At 34.3% G+C, this 14,543-nt stretch overlaps 1 protein-coding gene across 4 annotated transcripts in view; it reads left to right on the top strand.

Moving 5' to 3' along the window:
• LOC138710511 (solute carrier family 23 member 1-like) overlaps positions 1 to 14,543 on the top strand; it is a 340,117-nt gene that overhangs the window by 216,386 nt on the left and 109,188 nt on the right. The window contains exon 2 of one of the 4 annotated variants that reach the window (XM_069841456.1): positions 3,582 to 3,652. The exons of 2 other annotated variants lie outside the window; for them this stretch is intronic. In XM_069841456.1, coding sequence (XP_069697557.1) covers positions 3,608 to 3,652 — 45 coding nt within the window. In that variant the 5' untranslated portion in view covers positions 3,582 to 3,607. Of the gene's footprint in view, positions 1 to 389; positions 3,653 to 14,543 lie in introns of those variants that run through there. One more of the 4 variants, XM_069841455.1, reaches the window with a different exon arrangement.

The following is a 14,543-nucleotide window of genomic DNA, read 5'->3' as shown; positions in this document are numbered from 1 at the left end:
GCCACACTTACACGAACTATCGATTAATAGGGATAACATATATTTTAACGCTAGTGTACCATGTTATCGGTGTTCCCAATTATATAGCTGTATTCGTGTCTGTACATGTCCCCATATAGAATAATTGTTTTATTTACAGCCTCCAAATGATCTCTTTTAACAAATTGGACGTTTGCCTTGCTCGTCTTGCTTGCATTAGCCTACATGTGTCACACTTCAAGCATTGTTGCTACCAACATCAGGTCTGATATACGATTAATATTGCAAACGGTCTTGCTGTAAATCCCCGTTAATATCAGCAGGATGTGGACACTGTACTGATAAAGACGACCAAACGACGCAATGTCGCACGTCACGAACAAGACTCTGTGTGTGTGTGTGTGTGTGTGTGTGCGCGCGCGCGTGCGTGCGTGCGTGCGTGCGTGTGTGATATAGATTTTTTGGGGAAGTGTTCAGGGTGAACCACTGTCTTGTCTTGATGTTGCTATGGTGATGTTTGGAAATAGTAGAAAGTTTATGTGAATTCAGATCCGTGTTTACAGCATACATTGCGAATGGGTTTGATAGTCGATGGCATGACGATGTAATGACTATATTGAGCCTGGTGGAAAGTAGTTTGAACAACTTCTGTAATTGCTATATCATTCAAGTGAATACTGTATGTACGGTGTACACTAATTGAAAGTTTATAATCGAATAACAAACACTTTGGGTTATTATTCCGAAGTGTTACATCGGTTAGCACACCCGTCACCTTCTGTAATTACCAAAACGAAACTTCTCCGGTTCCTATATGAAAGTTGTTGATAATTTTATTGTCTCCTCTGTGATCCTTAGAAATGTGTAACAAAGTCACAGAACGATCCTATCTCATTCTCTCTCTCTCTCTCCTCTCTCTCATACACATATTATATACTCATGTACGTGTATACTGTATTTATTTACGTTTATATACACATTGTTTCACACACAACTGTAGGTACAAACCGCAGGAGTGACTAGAGGACAATGAAAGAAGGCAAAACTTCTAATAAACATAGCTTAGGAAAACAACCGTTTTCGAGATATGATGCTACTTATTGTGGTTAACAAATGAATATATCTCGACCATTTGCAACCTCATTTCTTACCTAGCAGACTTAATGGTTCTGCGTACTTCCATTTTTTGCATCATGAGTTACTTGACCTTTTTGATGATTTGCCTCTTTGGGAAAAGCATCTGCTGGGTTAAATGCATGATGAAGCACCGGCCCACTTTCATTTGAACGTTCGAGACTTCTTACAAACAAGATTTCATAACAGGTGTAACGACTGTAACTTACTAACACCATGGACTTCCAAGTCTTCCGATTTCAATTCTCTGGAATTTTTTGGGGTATTTTAAATATTTTGTGTATTCTGTCAAGTCATACTTCCTTCCTACCTGAATTTGTTATGTGAAATCGTTCTAACTCCCTTCTTGATTTTTTAAAGTAAAATCCTGATGTTTATTTCCCAGAATTTATTGTGTCAAGTCGTACTTCCTTCCTTCCTGAATTTTTAAGTATAATTCTGATGTTTACTTCCCTGAATTTATTGTGTCAAGTCGTATTTCCTTCCTTCCTGAATTTATTATATGAAATCGTTCTAACTTCCTTCCTGAATTGTTTAAGTAAAATCCTAATGTTTACTTCCCAGAATTTATTGCGTCAAGTCGTACTTCCTTCCTTCCTGATTTGTTATATGAAATCAATCTAAGACTCCTTCAATCCTTCCTGAGTTTTTCAATAAAATCCTGATGTTTACTTCCCAGAATTTACTGTGTCAAGTCGTACTTCCTTCCTTCCTGAATTTGTTATGTGAAAACGTTCTAAATATCTTCTTGAATTTTTAAAGTAAAATCCTGATTTTTACTTCCCAGAATTTATTGTGTCAAATCGTACTTCTTTCCTTCCTGAATTTGTTATGTGAAATCATTTTAACTCCCTTTTTGAATTTTTTAAGTGAAATTCTGATGTTTACTTCCCAGAATTTATCATGTCAAGTCGTACTTCCTTCCTTCCTTCCTGAAATTTTAAGTAAAATTCTGCTGCTTACTTTCCACAATATATTGTGTCAAGTCGTACTTCCTTCCTTCCTGAAATCTTATATGAAATGGTGCTAATTCCCTTCCTGAATTTTTGGAGTAAAATTCTGCTGTCTACTTGCCTGAATTTATTGTGTCAAGTCATGTTTTCTTCTTTCCTGAATTTGTTGTGTGAAATCGTGGTAATTCCCTTCTTGAATTTTTCGAGTTAAATCCTGCTGCTTACTTCCTGAATTTATTGTGTCAAGTCGTTATTCCTTCCTTCCTTTCTTCCTGAATTTATTGCGTGGAATCGTGCTAATTTCATTTCTCAATTTTCTAGCCAAATTGTGCTGTTTAGCTAGCTGACTTTATTTCTTAAGTCTTTCTTTCTTCTTTCCTGAATTTGAAAATCGTGCTAAGTTCCTTCCTGAATTTTTCGAGTAAAATCCTGTTCCTAGAATTTATTGTGACAAGTCCTACTTCCTGCCTGAATATGTTATATAAAATCTTGCTAATTCCCTTCTTGAATTTTTCAAGTTAAATACTGCTGCTTACTTTTGTGAATTTATTGTGCCAAGTCGTGATTCCCTCCTTCCTTCCTGAATTTGTTGCGTGGAATGGTGCTAATCCCATTTCTCAATTTTTCTAGCCAAATTCCTCTGTTTAATTACATGAGTTTATTTCTTAAGTCGTTTTCCCTTCCTTCCTGAATTTGAAAATCGTACTAATTTCTTTCCTAAATTTTTCGAGTAATGAATTCAGGGAATTAAGCATAAGAATTTTTGTCTCAATTCGTACTTCTTTCCTTTCTGAATTTGTTATGGAAACGTCCTAACTCCCCTTCTATTTTTTCAACTTAAGTCCTGTTGTTGATTTCTCTGAATTCATTATGTCAAGTCGTGCTTCCTGAATTTATTGACGTGAAGTCGTGCTAATTCCCTTCCTGAATTTTTCGAGTTAAAATCCTGCTGTTTTTTTTTCCTGGATTGTGTCAAGTCGTGCTTCCTTCCTTCTCGAAGTTATGAAATCATGATAATTCCCGTACTGAATTTTTCGAGTTAATTCCTTTCGCTTTGTTTCCTAGATTTGTTTAGTCAACTTTTACTATTTTGTTCCCCTAAGTTTGTTGCGTTAGGTAGTATTTATTTTCTCTCTGAATATGCCGCATTAATTATACTGATTTTCTTATTGAATTTAAGTTAAATCTCGTTACACTTTTTGAAGTTGTCAAGTTGAGTTGATCTACTTTGGCCTTAAATTGTTGCATGAAGTCTTGTCCGTAAAATTGCTGTGTTATGTTATGTTTACTGTCAATAGTTTACTATCCAAGTTGTGTGCTAGAGTTTTACAAAACACGATAACATAAAAAATGCCACAGTTAAGATAGGGAGGACGGTAAAATATGCAAACACATGACCGCGATTACATCACGATGTACGCTACTCAACCACCTCAGCTGAAGAGCGATATTGTGAATTGGAGGTGGGGATTCATTAAAAATGTGGCGACAGACCAGTTAGCTTTAGCGTTGCAGTTCACAGAGTAATATCCAAGGAAGCCATGGATCCGGGAGTGACGGCCAGCACCAATCACCTCGTGCTTTCGGTATATACAATATATATGTACTTTTCTTTGTCTTCATGTAAGATATAAAGAGACTGGGAATATCTTTCGTGAATTGCTTTAATGGCGTATAAACATTAAAAAATTATGTGGATTATTTTAAAGTAATTATAAATATTAAGAACTGGTGTTAATTACTTTAAAATATAATAACAACTATGCTTTTATTTATTGTAAATTAAAACAAGATTCTAAGGACTTAACTGAAATGCTTTAAACATAAAACTTCTATGATATTAAACTATAAATATTTTTCATGAATTCCATAGAAATATTTAAAAATAATAAATATGTCTGAATTACCTCAAAAACACACAACACAACAAGAAGTTGTGTGAAATTGTTAGTGGAAGATGTCAATAAAAGTGCAATGCATTGCTAGAAATTTCGTAACTCCCTTAGTTTGTTACATAGTGTTATGAAATTTAGATATGATTGCATATAACAACATTCGAAAAATGTATGACAATTATAACGATAATTCAACAAATATTTTGGGCAAGAGTAAAGTAAATGATTTTAGTAATTTTCGTTTTACTTCTGTATCATTTTTACAAAAACCGATGAAAATAACTGAATTAAATTTTATACACTCTTACTTCATATATAGTCAAGTAATTTTTTATTAGGATTTTTTTATAACAGTTGGATTAGCTTATATGATTTTTAACAGTTTTCCAAAATTTGTTTTTCCCTTCTACAATAAATTTTGTGCTAAATGAAAAGATATACCAGCTATCAATATTACCTGACATTGAAATAAATCTGCAAAACTTCAACAAAATCCATCAGTTAGTTTCTGGGCTATGGGTACGTCCTAGAAAAATGTAACTTTCGGAAAGTGAAGCATAAAGTTTAGGATATAAAGAACAGTGGCGTAGCACTTGGCATTTAATAATTATTTTGGGGCACTTCCTGGTGGAATTTCAAAATAAAATTTGACAAACTAATATTCAGACTTTTTTTTACTTGATTACTTAATGACGCTGTATCAACTACGAGGTTATTCAGCGTCGATGGAATTGGTGATAGCGATATGATATTTTGACGAGATTTTGCCGAAAATTCGCCATAGATTACCTGACATTTGCCTTACGGTTGGGGAAAACCTCAGAAAAAACCGAACTAGGTAATCAGTCCAAGCGGGAATCGAACCATTTTCGGAAAATAAACCGTCAAATTCGGAATTATAAAAGCAGAGTAGCGTGACACCATGACAGCGAATAATTGTAAATAAAATAAATATTAAAATAAAAAACACGTAATTTTTTACTACTTTCATTGACATCTCCCCTTAATATGCATATAAATTCTAAGGACTTACGTTAATTTGTTCAAAATACAAACAAAACTTTGAGGACTGAACTGATTTATTTTAAAATAGTTTATATTAAAACACTAAACACTTTTTGTGGATTAAAAATAGTAAATAAACAACATTAAATACACTAAATTAGTTCAAAATTATATATGAACTAATAAAGAATTTCTTGAACTGTTCCAAAAATATGCAAAATACTTATAACTTACATTAATTGTTATTCGAAATATGTAGACAGACTAAGAAGTTAAATAAGTTGCTTAGATCTGTCAGTCACTAAGGGTTTGATGTAATTGCTTTAAAATGCGTATATCAGTAATAATCTGTGCAACTTGTTTATAAAGTCGTAAGAACAATATGAACACGCTGAACGTTTTAAATATATAAATAAATATTAAATCGCTTTAAGAAATGAAGATATTCAGGACTTGTGTCAATTATTCTAAATTCTCAAAGCATTCAACGCTTGTAAATTGATCAAAGGCTTACGTAAAACACTTGGTTTATATTACTCATAATTTCTTTAAAATAATTAAAAATTTTAATGGCGTGTATGACGTATTCATAAAGACGTAAATAGACTAAGTACTTAAGTAAAATTTTTGAACTGTATATAAATCTTATGTAAATCTCTAAGCTTGTGTCAATTATTTTACAATATAGAAATTTTCAAAACTACTGTCAGAGGTAACTTTACTTGATTATACTATGTTTTCTTCATTTTGTAAACAATCTAAAACATTCTGGAAGAAATGGGATTTCTTGCATTGCCTTGAAAACAAGTTTGTTTATTTGTTTGTTTGTTTGTCTATTTCTGATTTATTTGGTGGCCATATTATCAGTAGACACTTACATTTAACTTGGCCTGCAACGTAGCCAAGATATTAATCCAGCACAGTATTGGTTGTGGGAAAATCTGAAGAAAAGAGTGTTTTTGAGCAAATCTACCAAATTGATAAGTTGAAGGAATCTATCGCACACACTGTAGCAGATATTGAGAACACGAACTCAGATCTGTTGTATACAGCATTGAAGAGAAGCTGTAACTTGTATAAGAATAAAATGGTACACAGATACAACAATTTACGATGAAGTTTTGGCAATGGATGGTGATGCAAAATGTCCCATTTCTTGTGTAAGATGCCAGTACAGAATTTTTTAAGATTATGTGGAAAATGAAATGAAATGAAAATCTGAGCATTTTAAATTATCTCTTATTTTTAAAAACTCTATACATCAAATCTATCTTTAAGAATGAGTGACTTTCTTTAGCATAAACACAATACACTAAGGATCTGTATTAAAAATTTCCAAATATACAAAAATCATCACTAGACCACGGAACTTTATGAACTAAAAATCCTGAAAATATGCATGCAACTATGCAGTAAAAACTGTTGAAATATGCCCTAAAAATTGAAATACTTATATGCAGTAAAAATTCACTTTAGAAGTTTATCTGGTTTAATAATATTATATAAATGAAAATAATTTAAAGTAATAATTGTCATCTAGCCAGTAACATTTTCATTAAATCTATTTTTTCTATAACTGTATTAATTAATTACTCATTTCACAAACATATTTGAATTGATCTGTAACTTTCTAACTTTTTTTTTAACTTTCGTTGATTTTCACGTAATACACGAGTAATAATCATAGAAGTAAACGACCAATGATTTTTCCATGTTCTCTACTGTGAAACTTCTCCTCTTGTATGTCGGAATTAGTGTAAATGCCGAGAACGATCTCTCGACATCAGATGATGTGACTGGCACATATTGTGTAAGCAGAAATGTTCCGAATTTTAGTGTTTTTTCACATTTTCCACTGAGAATGTCAGAAGTTTGGATCATTTCTTTATAGCCAATATTATTCTCTAACACACGCTTAAACTTTGTGATTCCGGAACTGCTTCCAATGAGTCTTTTACCTTTCACAGTATCTTCATGACATCAACAGTATGTGACTTTATTGTTGCAAGTATCTAATTATATTCATTTTTGGTTGGACGAAATCAGAGTAAAAGCAAATGAAGACCTGAGAATGATAAGTGGATAAAGACCAAGACAGTAGTTTTGAGATAATCGAGAAAAATTATTATCATTTTTTTCGACATTCAATAAATACTTTTACAGTCATTGAAAAGTTTCGGACAGCTTTTAACATTTTATATCATTAAAGTAAATATTAACTGAATCTCCAATGAACAATGAATAAAAATGACGATAGAGTTATCCAGTTCTCACTCTCAATCAATGAAAAATGACAAAAATGCGAACTTAAACACTAGCTATATGAATAACTTTACGTAAAATATGTTTTAATATTAGTAAAATAATCATTTTATGCCATTATAGTAAAAATTAAATAATTTTCTTTATATTATTTTCAACAAATACTGGGTGTTCAGTTCAAAGTGTGTCATGGCTCGCTGTATGCCGTCATGTGGCAAGTCGATGAGCCTAGAGAATTCAATCTTCCTACACTTCCGCAGAGGTGTATTACTTATGTGCCAGAGAAGTTGCCTAGCAAGTACGGCGTTCATTCAGAAGAGTACTTACCGATACGTACGGTAACGCCGGTAGTGGTAGGAATGTGAACTGTTTCGAAACATGTACTGAGGTGAGTTTTTGTCTTACTCTCGGGATATGTGGAGAGGGTTAAGACGATTACTTACGTATTTGTTGACATTAATTTCGACGGTCAACATGGACACGGAGCATTTGATTTGTGTTGGGGAATGTTTCCGTACGCAACCGATGATAACAAATACCCTGCGTACGACTTGGCCGCACAATACACAGTTCGAAAGAGGTTATGGTAGCACACAGACCGTACAGACCGCACAGACCGCCATCTGTTGCTACGACGTTCAAGTTATACCGTACACGTTCTCAAGTTCAGATTGAACGCCTTGATTAATAGGCAACTTCTCTGACACAAAAGCTGAAACTCGCTTCAAATCCCTGACTCATCAACAGTGACGTCATGACACTTTGAAATGAACAGCCAGTATAAGAATAAACGTATCCAGTTCTCACACACAAAGAAAGAATTCAAATTATTTCAACACAAAATGTGTATGTAAATGTAAATACTATTCGCCAAAATAATAATGTCTGCAGTTAAAAGAATAGGAAACATATCATATTTATATACCAGTATTTGACTCTGAGTCCATTTCCATGTCCTTTTATTAATATTCACACTTATCCATGAATATGATTATACCACAGTTTATGCACTGGAGGAATGAACTTCTCAAGCTTCAAAATATCACGCAATTTTTTTATGATTTCTTGGTAATGACGATTCGTACAGATTTCCAGCTAAATCCAAATTAATTTCATCCACATACACTCATTTCTTCATAGCAACAGAAGTATCGGGTACGGGCATGTTGTGTCTCAGACACTGCAATATTTTCACCTAAATATACAAACATTTTACATATTCTACAACTCAAATAGTGGAAGAAATTGTAAATTATATTTCATTTAAATACGTTCGTAAATGCCGAGTTTATATCAGTATCGCCGATGTGCTGGAATTTTGTCCCGCAGGAGGTCTTTTATATGCCAGTAAATCTACTGACATGAGCCTGTCGCATTTAACCAGACTTAAATGCCATAAATCTGGGCCGGGGTCGAACCAGCAACCTCGGGCACAGGTCAGCACTCTACCGACTGCGCCACCAGGCCGACTCAAATAGTTGAACTATATAACATTATATCATACCTTGCATTAGATAGCATTGAAATCATACCTAACAAGTATGTATCTTGTAAATGTTTGTCTTTTAAGTCATTAAAACTGTCAAGAATACTCTTCTTTACACCTACAGGAAACGTCTGTGTACATTGCATCTTGCATTTGCAGTCATCAGAGTTACGTTTTGGAACTAATATTCCACTGTTGGACATGCATGCTTGTCCACTATTGATGTTACGTTTTCTTTTCAGTTTCAATTTTTCACAGTTTTAGATCGCTTCTTGGACTTTACGAGAGATTCCTGAACAACATTACCATAACTATCACTTGTGTCTGTCGCAACATAACTTGGATCATCAACACTATCATCCGATAAATCACGAAAATTGAAAGAAATTGACATACAATCAAAGATGTTATAGGATTCATAATCCTAATTATATTATTAACAATGTTATCACTAAAAGAACCATATATTTTACATGCCTGATGCACAGTTTCCCTAGAAACGAATGAGACGATTGAACATTCCTAAGTCTCAGATGTAAGACACTGCGCAAGATCGGAGACCAGAGCACTGATACACAAGATAACGAATATTGAGTTACTTAAATTCAGGCTATTTGGTTTGTTACTAGCATCGTCCCGAAATTCACTTCAAAAACTGCAAAGAATATGGTAATATAACGTAAATAATAGATAAATATATACATAAATCGTGTAGTTAAATCGACATTGGATCTTCATGACTAGATCGACACTCCGCACAGGAAAAAAAGCTTTCGTGTCGTTTCAGTAGCTCGGACGCTAACACTTCCGCGTGTTGTGTAGAAGAGTGGGAGTTCGATTCTTAGTCTACGCAAAGACTTTTTTTTGTCTAAATAACGTTGAAATAGCTTTAATAACAAAGTCCTGAGTTTAAGTGTTAATTAATAATCGCAAACAATACAAAATTACAAATTATAATATTATAAACATTAATCTAATGAATTCATTTACAAAAATAACTAACAATTATAATGAAATTAAAAAAAATATATTTCTAAGCCACACAGACAAACTTGTCCAATGGTTTAGAGTCCTTAGGCCTATGTCATTTGTTGAGTAATTATTACAATAATGTATTAATAGCTTTCCCATATGTGTAAGAAATGCACTTGCACAAAACAATTTTTGTTAAAAGTGTGGCTTTGGACTATTTCATTCTCACCCCTTCAGTTGATTTTAACTATTTTATCTATGTGTTTGAAATTTTGTTTAATTTAATGTGCATTCAATTTTATTCATGTTATGATTGAATGAAAAAGCACTGTTGCAGTTATAGACTAATTAATTATATTAATACTAATTATTAAATGCATCTGTTAAATAACAAATTGCAGTATCTTTTGTAAAACCTTGAATGTTTAAGTTGTCAATAATATTTATGTACTATATACTATAAGGCGTTAAAAATCAAGAGACGTTTCGGTTATACAGTGAAACCGACACGCTACTGTACTCGTATGAGCTACCGAGACAAGTCAGTGATATTAGCAGCAGTCCAGAATTTAGATCCCACAGCAGGCATTTTCCATTCAGCACAGAGAAGCAATGGTATTTTGAACCCGAGCTATGTTGTGAAACCGTGGCCTTAAGTGGCTGTCTTCTTAGTGATCCTTCTTCTGGTCCTTGTCCTTGTTGTGGTCCTTGTAACAATTCTTGTTGTATTTGTCATGGTACTTATCGTGGTTTTGGTCCTTATCGTGGTTCTTTCGTATTCCTGGTCGTGAACCATATCGTAGTCGTTATTGTAATCCTTGTCGTGTTGCTTTCCGTTGTCCATGGTCGTCTTCATTAGCGTAGCCCTTGTCGTTTTTCTTGTGATTCTCATCATTATCTTGTTGCTTTTGTTGTAGTCATAATCATGGTCCTTGTTGTCTTTGTTATGGTTCTAATCATGGCCTTGGTGCTTGTCGTAATGCTAGTCATGGTCCTTGTTGTGTCCATGTCGTAGTCCTGATTGTTATCCGTATCGCGATGCATGTCCTGATCCTTACTGCGGTAGTTGTTATTCTTGTCTTTGTGTTCGTCCGTTTCGTGGTCCTATAATGGTCGTTGTTTCTTTGTCGTACTACTTGTGGTTATTATTGTTGTCCAAGCCATGGTGTCTTATTGCGATCATTGTCGTGGTGCATGTCATGGTCCATTTCATGATATTTATCGTGGTCCTTGTCTCTATCGAGGTTCTTATAGTGGCCCTTGATGTCTTTGCCATGGTCTTTATCGTGGTCATTGTTTTCTCTGTTGTGATTATTCTCTGCTTTGTCGGGGTTCTTATCACAGTGCTTGTTTCCATTGCAATGGCGTTTTTCGATCTTGTTTTTGTCATGGTCCCTATCGCGGCCTTGATCCTTATCGTGATCTATGACGTGATTCTCATAGTTTTCTCTGTCTTTGTTAATTTCGCGTTCTTATATTGATCCTACTTGTCTCTAGCATTGTCCTTACCGTGATAATTGTTGCCTTTGTCATATTTTTTTATCGTGAACATTGTTGTATTTGTCGTGGTCCTAGTTCTCATTGTAATGGCCCTTATCGTTCTTTCTGTTTTTGTCACTGTACTTATCGTGGTCCATGTCGCGATTATTATCGTGGTTCTTGTCTTCGTCAATGTGACACTTCTCACATGTCCTTGTTGTGTCTGGCATAGTCCTTATCGTGATCCTCATTATTTTTGTCATGTTTTTTTATCGTCATCATTTTTGCCTATGCCGTGATCTTTGTTGTCGTTGTAATAGCACTTATCTTACTCCTTGTCTTTGTCATGGTCTTGGTCCTTATCGTAGTCCTGTTCGTGATTCTTATCGTAGTCAGTGTCGCGGTCCTTAAAGTGGTTCATGTCATGGTTCTTATCATCCTGAACCTTGTGGTGCGTGTTGTGGACCATGTCGTGATCCTTATCTTAGTCCTCGTCCTTACACTTATCGTGATTCTTATAGTGGTCCGTATTCTCCTTCGCATAGTCCTTCGCTGTCTTGGTCTTTATGAACCTTATCGTTGTGTTAGTCATGGTCTTTATCGTGATATTTGTCATAGTGTTTGTCGTGACCCATATCATTCTTATCGTGGTCCTTGTCTTTTTTTTTTTTTGTTTTTGTCATGGGTCTTAACATCGTCCTTGTCTTTGACTAAGTCCTTTTGTTGATTGTTCCGTGGTCCATGTCATGGACATTATCGTGATCGTTGCCGTAGATCTTGTAATGATCCTTGTTGTCTTTGCCACGCTCCTTATCGTGGTCACTATAGTATTTGTCATGTTTCTTATCGTAATCCTTGTCTTTGTTGTGGTCCTTATCATGGTCCTTATCGTGGTATTTGTTGTCTTTGTTATGATCGTTATCATGGTCTTGGTCCTTATCGTGGTTCAAGTCGTGACTCTTTTCATGAACCTTGTCCTTATCGTGGTCTAATTTATAATTATTATCGTGGCTCTTGTCTTTATCCATATCGCGTTTCTTATATTGGTTCTTGTTTTCCTTGTCATGATCCTTATCGTGATCCTTACTATTTTGTCGTGATCCTTGCTGTCTTTGACATGCCCCTTATCGTGATCTACGTTGTCTTTATTGTGGTCATTGTTGGCATTGTAATAGTTATTATCGTCCTCCTTGCTGCTTTTGTCATGGTTGTTAATAAGTATTTGTTGTCTTTTTCATAGTCCTTACCTTGGTAAATTTCTAAGTCCTTATCGTGGGCCATGTCGTAGTATTTATCGTAATCCTTGTCGTAGTGTTTGTAGTGTTTCTTGTCGTAGTATATTATCATGGTCCTGATTTTTATCCTTATCGCGGTCCTTGTTGTCTTTCTAATAGTCCTTTTCATGGTCCTGGTCCTTTGATCATTATGGTGGTCAATGTCGTGACATAATCCTTATCGTGGTGTTTATTGTGTTTCTTGTACTGTATGTAACCATGGTCGTTATTTTTGTCCTTGTCGTGGTCCTTACAATGTTCCTAACTTCTTTGCTATATGTCTACATTTGTCATTTCAAAATTAATATTTTTTGCACTTTGGCGAATGACTTTCGTGTTACATGGTATATTTCAATCTTTCATTAAAGGTAAACAATCAAGGACGTAAAAAGAGACCTACACCAGAAATACATAGACAACTGATAACATTTTGCACTGGTGTGTACTTTGGAGTAGGATGAAAATAGACCTACGCATGCACGACCAGATGTCTTCCTGGCTACGTCGATATCGAGTGAACCGCGCTGTAGAACTTTAACTTTCGACGACCAAGAGTCGTCTCACGTCTCATTCTTTTTAAGGGGAACTGTACATGCAGCACAGTTTAAAAAGACAAACCGAATTTACAGAGTTTAAGTTTTCTTAGGAATAAAACATTACAAGCTTCTTCAACCAGCATAGACAAGTTGGTTGTCTTTGCTAACAGTAAAGAAAAGGATCCTAGGACAATATGAAGTTCTTAAGCTATATTTTCAAGCACAACACTGAACCATTTTGAGGTGTCCACCACACAAAAAGACTTGTTAATGAAGATCAGAACTTTTGTTGTAATTTTACAATTTCTTCTCAGTCACCCTACTTAAAACCCAGAGAAACAGCATATATATGCGTAAATAAAAGATAGTAAATATTACTATATGTTTAATTAACACTGTATGTAAGGTCACTTAACATGAGTACAGTAATGTTTACAATGTATAAATTAATACAATTAATTAACAAAAATGTTTGTCAGTATGTTAGGATCTATTTCTTCATTTATTTCTTGTTAGACACATACAGAAGATGTGCAAATGAAATAAACTTGATAAACTGGTTAAAAATCAGAGACGTTGGTGAAATCTGAAAACTTTTGAACAAAAAAGTTGGTGAAAAAGAACTTTTTCACCTGACAACACTACTGGTGAGTCATTCACCACTTTTATCGTGAACTTTCCAATATTATTATTAGAGAGTAGGCTTATTTGGTACAAACCTGATTGAGATCTAGGTAACGCGTATTTTCGCCCCGGTTCCTGAAACATTACACTTAAATGGCTAGTATGTACACAGAGCTTACGTTAAAGTGGAAGACCCAACAACTTAAGGCCTACAATAGGACTAGGGAGAGGTATTCATTGTATTCTCAGCAATTTCATGTCCTCAACAGTAATTAACTAAGTACTGGTTTTATTTCTCGCATAATTTTTATATTTCTTGGAATTTTATTTTTAACAGAGAGAAATTTTAAAATGAGATAATAATAAATTGGCAAAACAAGGAATAGTACATTATGCAACGAGCCTATAATGGTAGTAATTAAGACGCAAGTATGATTGTTTATGAAACGAGCGCAAGCGAGTTTCATAATTTTCATACGAGCGTCTTAATTACCATTATAGGCAAGTTTCATACGACTTTTTATGCTCGACCATATTTCTAACTTGAAATTATTTAAAATTAGGTCTTCTTATGGTTATGTGCGAACTGACCTGAATTGTGAGATGTGCGCAGACGCGAAAGTATTGATTTTTTTCCGAAGCCGAATGTCATTGACCTTGGCAGAGAATAAGAAGAAGATTACTCTGATATAACCTGGAAATTGATTTAGAATTGAAAAACGAGATGACAAATTGAATTTATTTGAATATTATTTACAATTAACGCTAATTATTATAGTAACAGAACATAACCTTCTGCGACAGTATTGGATTTCCAGCCTCCGTGACTTTTCGCTAATTGTCTTTCGATTGCATATCCGAGATAATCGATATAACGGTAAAAAGCTGACTTGTCATTGGCTGAACACCTGAACTTTAATGAGTAGATGTACTTTAATGACATA

The sequence above is a fragment of the Periplaneta americana genome, chromosome 12 (genome assembly GCF_040183065.1).
Source record: "Periplaneta americana isolate PAMFEO1 chromosome 12, P.americana_PAMFEO1_priV1, whole genome shotgun sequence".
NCBI lineage: Eukaryota > Metazoa > Arthropoda > Insecta > Blattodea > Blattidae > Periplaneta > Periplaneta americana.
The sequence above is the reverse complement of the archived record's forward strand: the minus strand, read 5'-3'. Positions and strand labels throughout refer to the sequence as shown.